This window comes from Haplochromis burtoni, unplaced genomic scaffold, assembly GCF_018398535.1.
Source record: "Haplochromis burtoni strain Fernald_Lab_line unplaced genomic scaffold, NCSU_Asbu1 Contig_597, whole genome shotgun sequence".
Lineage (NCBI taxonomy): Eukaryota > Metazoa > Chordata > Actinopteri > Cichliformes > Cichlidae > Haplochromis > Haplochromis burtoni.
Window position 1 is genome coordinate 74,109 of NW_024582958.1, and position 4,965 is coordinate 79,073.

At 40.6% G+C, this 4,965-nt stretch overlaps 1 protein-coding gene across 1 annotated transcript in view; it reads right to left on the reverse strand.

The window, feature by feature from the left end:
* Positions 1–2,405: 2,405 nt before the first annotated feature.
* The window catches only part of LOC102305982 (phospholipase A and acyltransferase 3), a gene marked incomplete in the record, with an annotated part of 5,789 nt that continues 3,229 nt past the window's right edge, over positions 2,406–4,965 (reverse strand). Inside the window, 4 exon segments of the mRNA XM_014329894.2 lie at positions 2,406–2,869; positions 4,114–4,361; positions 4,526–4,634; positions 4,768–4,816. Of these exon segments, the coding sequence (XP_014185380.1) occupies positions 2,774–2,869; positions 4,114–4,361; positions 4,526–4,634; positions 4,768–4,816 (502 nt within the window).

Consider the following 4,965-nt stretch of genomic DNA (forward strand, 5'->3'; position numbering starts at 1 on the left):
TTCTGTATTTATTGATTTATTTATTAAGCAAAGACAGTCAGTGGATTTTCATTCAGACTGGTTTCAGCTGGAAAATGTCACCAAATATTTAAGTTGAAATTTTTCATAGTTTTATTTCAGACTAATGACGTAACGGCGATTCCTCTGTTACAGATTCTGTGGTCACAGCAAAGCAGAGCAGCAGAGGACAGCAAAGTGTGTTTGAGTCCAGCTTCATGAGCATTTAATGTGCTGGTCACAAAAAGTTCCAGTGTTATAAAGTTACTGCTGTTGTGTTGTGCTGCTTCCTCACTTGTCTGAGGTGGTCAGTTGCTGCATTCACAGGATGCAGCGTTTAAGCAACATCTGAATTTCAAACACAGTCTCTGATCTCTGGCTGAAGTTTCTTCCTCCCACCTGAGCTCACCACAGTGTGAAGGTCATATCAGGTCAGGTCTAGATTGTTGCTCTTTAAAGTTCAAACTATAAAGGTAAAATAATTATAGCAGACACCTGCTCGTTCTTCTGTAGTTCACAAAAGTCTCTTTGTTCTTCCTTCCAGCTGAATGTGTCTGATGATTTCAGCAGTGATATTATGGCCAGTGCAGCAGCTGGTGAGTCTTTATTACTCTGATACATCCTCTCTCAGTGGGCACACATCACTCAGATGTTCAGGCCTTCAAACCCAATCTGAGGCTGGAAAAGAAAAAGCAGAGTCAGGTCGGATTATAGCAGTTTATTTTTCATATAACATTATAATACAACATGTCACATCACCTGTAATTTTAATGACCTCAAATTACTCACCAGCACTTCCATCAGCATGAAGGAGTAAGAATTTAAATTGTTACAGGCCTGAAGAAATAAGTCACACTGTAGGTTTTTATCAAGTAATCAGGTATTAAGAGTATTTTAGAAGAAATGAGACACAAAGCACAGTGTAGGTCATTTTAAATAGTTGGTTACAGTACACATCAAACTGAGATAAGAGCCGTTTTTTCTTTGTTGTTACCTGGAAAAATGAAGTCTGTGAAACATCATCGGCTGAATGATGCGCACGTTTGCAAAGTACATGTCTCACTGCTGTGCACAAAAATACATCAGCTTCAGAAAAACCTGTGAAACAAGTTTTGACTCAAATAAAATTCTTGTCCATTCAGTCATTGTGATATCAAATCCCAAAGAGGAGGGCTCATCTGACGACTACACCAAGCGTCCACCCTTAGAAGCTGTGGTCAGACTGTGCAGAGACAGATCCTCGTGCAAGATGAAACTTGATCATGCAGAGATGTTAAAGCACTCGTGTCAGATTGTAAAGGAGAACAATGGAGAACATGTGAGCTGTGACAGATTTGAGACTGAGGATCCTGCTTTAACCAAGACGTCCGAACAATTCAAAGTTTCTGATGAAAGTCGTCTTCAACCCTTTAAATTGAACATGAACACTAAGACACTGGAGAACTCATGGATGTATTAGGTCTTTTTGAGTAAGTGAACTGAGCTGAATCTGCCGCAGTCATGCAGACGGCCCTCGTTTTACTTCATTGAAGCACTTTATAAAAATCTGAATAATTCAGGTTTAATAAAGAGAACCAGAGGAATACATTTCTCACTTGTTGTAGAAGAGACGGTTATCATTATTACATCATTACAAAAATGACGAGTGGAAGCAGTGAAAGTGGAACTGATGTGCTTTGTTGTTTTGCAGGAAAGTATCAGAACTGTTTTTCATTTTGTTTTAAAGATCCTGCAACAAAAGTCGAAATTCGTGGCGAGAAATCGTTTTTGTCTTCTTTCCCCTGAAAGTTTCTCCTGTTTTTCAGAAACCTGAATGAAAACAATTTGTTGTTGTAGTGTTACTAAAGTAGTACTTTTACAAAATCTGTCAGCTGCAGATTTTTCTTTTTATAAGTTTTATATTCAGATGACATCATTACATTTCTGATGAATCTTGTATTTTTTCAAAGACTTCAGAGAAATTCAAATTAAGCAAACAGCTGATTGACCCGTTTCACATGTCATCAGTTAAATAGCAGCTGCTCTCTGTGGGGCTGATTACTGCTAATTAACACGATTGAATGAACTGGTTGATGACACTGTTCTGTCAATTCTGACTGAAAGTGTCAGTATGAGTATAAACACATGAGGAAAAGACTAATATCTAATATCACTTGTTTGAAAATAGACCTCAAAATGAGTTTTGTCCATATTCTGCATGAATCAAAGAAAGTTTGAAAGTTTCCCGTTAATTTTTGCTCGATGACACAATGACAGCGCAGTCAATGCATCTCACCACGAAACTGTTTTTTTTGTATAGTTTCAGTCATTATGCAAATGTCCTGGTTATAAGACCTGACCTGCAGTCAGCTGAGACTGAAGATGAGTGACGAAGTTTTTTTCCTTCAAAAAATGTCCAGATGAACAGAATCAACTTTTGGGGAAATTTTTTTTTATTATTTGTTTGTGATAAAATGTAAGAATTACAATAAACTCTGTGAAGATGCAGTATTTGTATACTGTGGGCCAGTGGATGAAGTGATGTAAGGAAACACATCATGATTAAAAGCACTGTGGAGTAATCTAATCGTAGCTCTGGCTTTGCAGCCGTTACAGAGGAACCACATTTATCTTCCACTTACTGTATTTTAAAATAAAGTCAGAGGTTTCCTGATGATTCTTCTGTCCATCTCTTTGTGGACACTAACGTAGGCGTGTGGATTCAGCGATCAGAACTGTGTGATTTTATGGTAATGACAGGAATGTGTTAGCGTCTCACACAAAGTTTGCTTTAGGCCTACCAAAGTCGTCCCAGGCCTGCAGTAACTGTATCAGTAACTGTATCAGTAACTGTATCCCACGCTCTGGCAAAGTCTTCCACTCCTTGAGGCACCTGCAGGGAGAAAACATCACAGGAAGTGAGCAGACATCCTGATGAACAGAAGACTGCCATGATTCAAAACTCCATTCAGACCTAGTTTCTTATCAGATAGAGAAATAAAATGAGTGTAAAAGCAAAATTCCTCCGCCTGGGCTGCCGTGCACCTCTGCATGTCTGCTTCAACGTGTGACCCCGCCCCTCCCCGGGCAGTCGAGGATGAGTGCACTAGCATGCCTGCAGGCTGACGTTTTAATGAGTGTTTGATGGAAAATGACAATGGCAGAGTTTGTGCTCTCTCGTCCAGTCAGTGCCGTTCTTCACGCCTGTCTCATCAGCACAAACACTTTAAAGGTGACAATCTAGGCCTTCAGCAATAATACAGACGGCAATGTATTTAAAAATCTGACCTTTAAGATCTTAACTTAAAAAAAACAAACAAACATCTGTCACATAGGAAAGAAGCATCAATATCTGATGAGCAGACGTATTAACTTGGCCTTAATGTGTTTTATTTGGTGGTGTTTGGTGCAGTTTTCTTGTTTTGTGGGGTTTTTCAACAGAGATGGGGAACTCTAACATGTTGTTTTGTTCACGTTTGTACATCTTAATTTTGAAGTGAAATGTGCTTTATACACTATATGCATATAAGGCACCTTTTCCTTTGTGTGATGCATTCTTCTCTGTTTTTACAAAAAGGGAACAAAGGTGTTTAACTCAACCTTGGATGATCTTGTTCTTGCTGAGGTGATGTGAAGTGAAACATGCATTCTTTTTTGGTAATGTGCTGGAAAAGCTTGAAAGCTTGAGCTTTTTTTTTTACATGCATATCTGATTAAATGAGGTTTGTGTAATGAGTTTTTGATCCAATTTTCAAAACACTTTAAATGTGACCTGTTCATTTAAAAACTCCTCTTTAACAGGAAGAAACCTCCAACAGAACCAGGCTGAGGGAGGGGCGGGGCCATCTGCCACCACGAGGGGAGTAGGAGACACAACATCCACATGAAGATCTCCTGTTTACATTCACAGTGCTGAATATGTTTTAAAGCTAAAGTTTAGTCAGTAGGAGATAGATGATGTCTTTACATTATGTTTCTGCAAATGCATTCTCTGTTAATCTGAATCCAAAACCTGCTGAAATGGGATTCATCAGTAGAATTCAAATAAAGGGTCAAACAGGAAATGAGCTTCCAGCAGCACAGGTCTTGTTCTTTGCAAACAGATTCTGTATTTTCTGTCTACATGGTTCCGCCCACCTGCTGCGACGCAGACACACCATATCGTCGCTCTGTGGCAAAGTGCTCACAGTTCCTCCTGATGCTGTGGTACGTTATCTCTCTGCCCACCCAGCTCCTGGCCTCTGTAACAATGACGTCAGCTGGGCGGGGATTATGGGTGGAGTCCAGGCTGTTGTTGATTTGCCACTGGTCATTTCCCACCACAGCCCTCAGATTCTCCTCCCTCACAACCCCCCTCTGAGTTATGACAGCGATGCTGTTGAAACCTGCAAACACATGAAGGATAAACTGGGATCAGAAGTAAAGGCTTCATGATTTCATCCTTTATGCTATGAATCAGTTTCATGTGTGATGTCATTTAAGCTTCTGCTTCCAGACTGGGAGGAGTTAAGCTGTGGGAGGTGTTGTGACAGGTGTGTGCGGGACTTACTGGGCACGGCCAAGTGAACCACAGAGCCATCACCAACATACACAGCCCAGTGCCGATAGCTGCCACGGAAGATCTCTATCAAGTCCCCGCGCTGTGGCCTCCGACCACTCTGTGATTTACAGACAGAGAAAATGTTTGAAGCTGACTGTGCTCAGTGACTGCAGCACATTGATGAGAGACTTCCAATTAAACAAATCAATCAAAGCACAGCCACAGACAACAGAAGCAAACGGTTTTCTTACCATGTCAGTGGGTACTTCGTCCACAGACCTCGAGCTGCTTTGATGTTCATAACCTGCAGGGAAAGATCATTTTATAAACCAAATCCATCCACAGACAGTATCAACCTAATAACACACACAGTGTTAACACGATCAATCTCCTCTGAGTATTTACAGTCAGTGATGATGTTTGGGGTTACTGCCCTCACATGTGGGTGA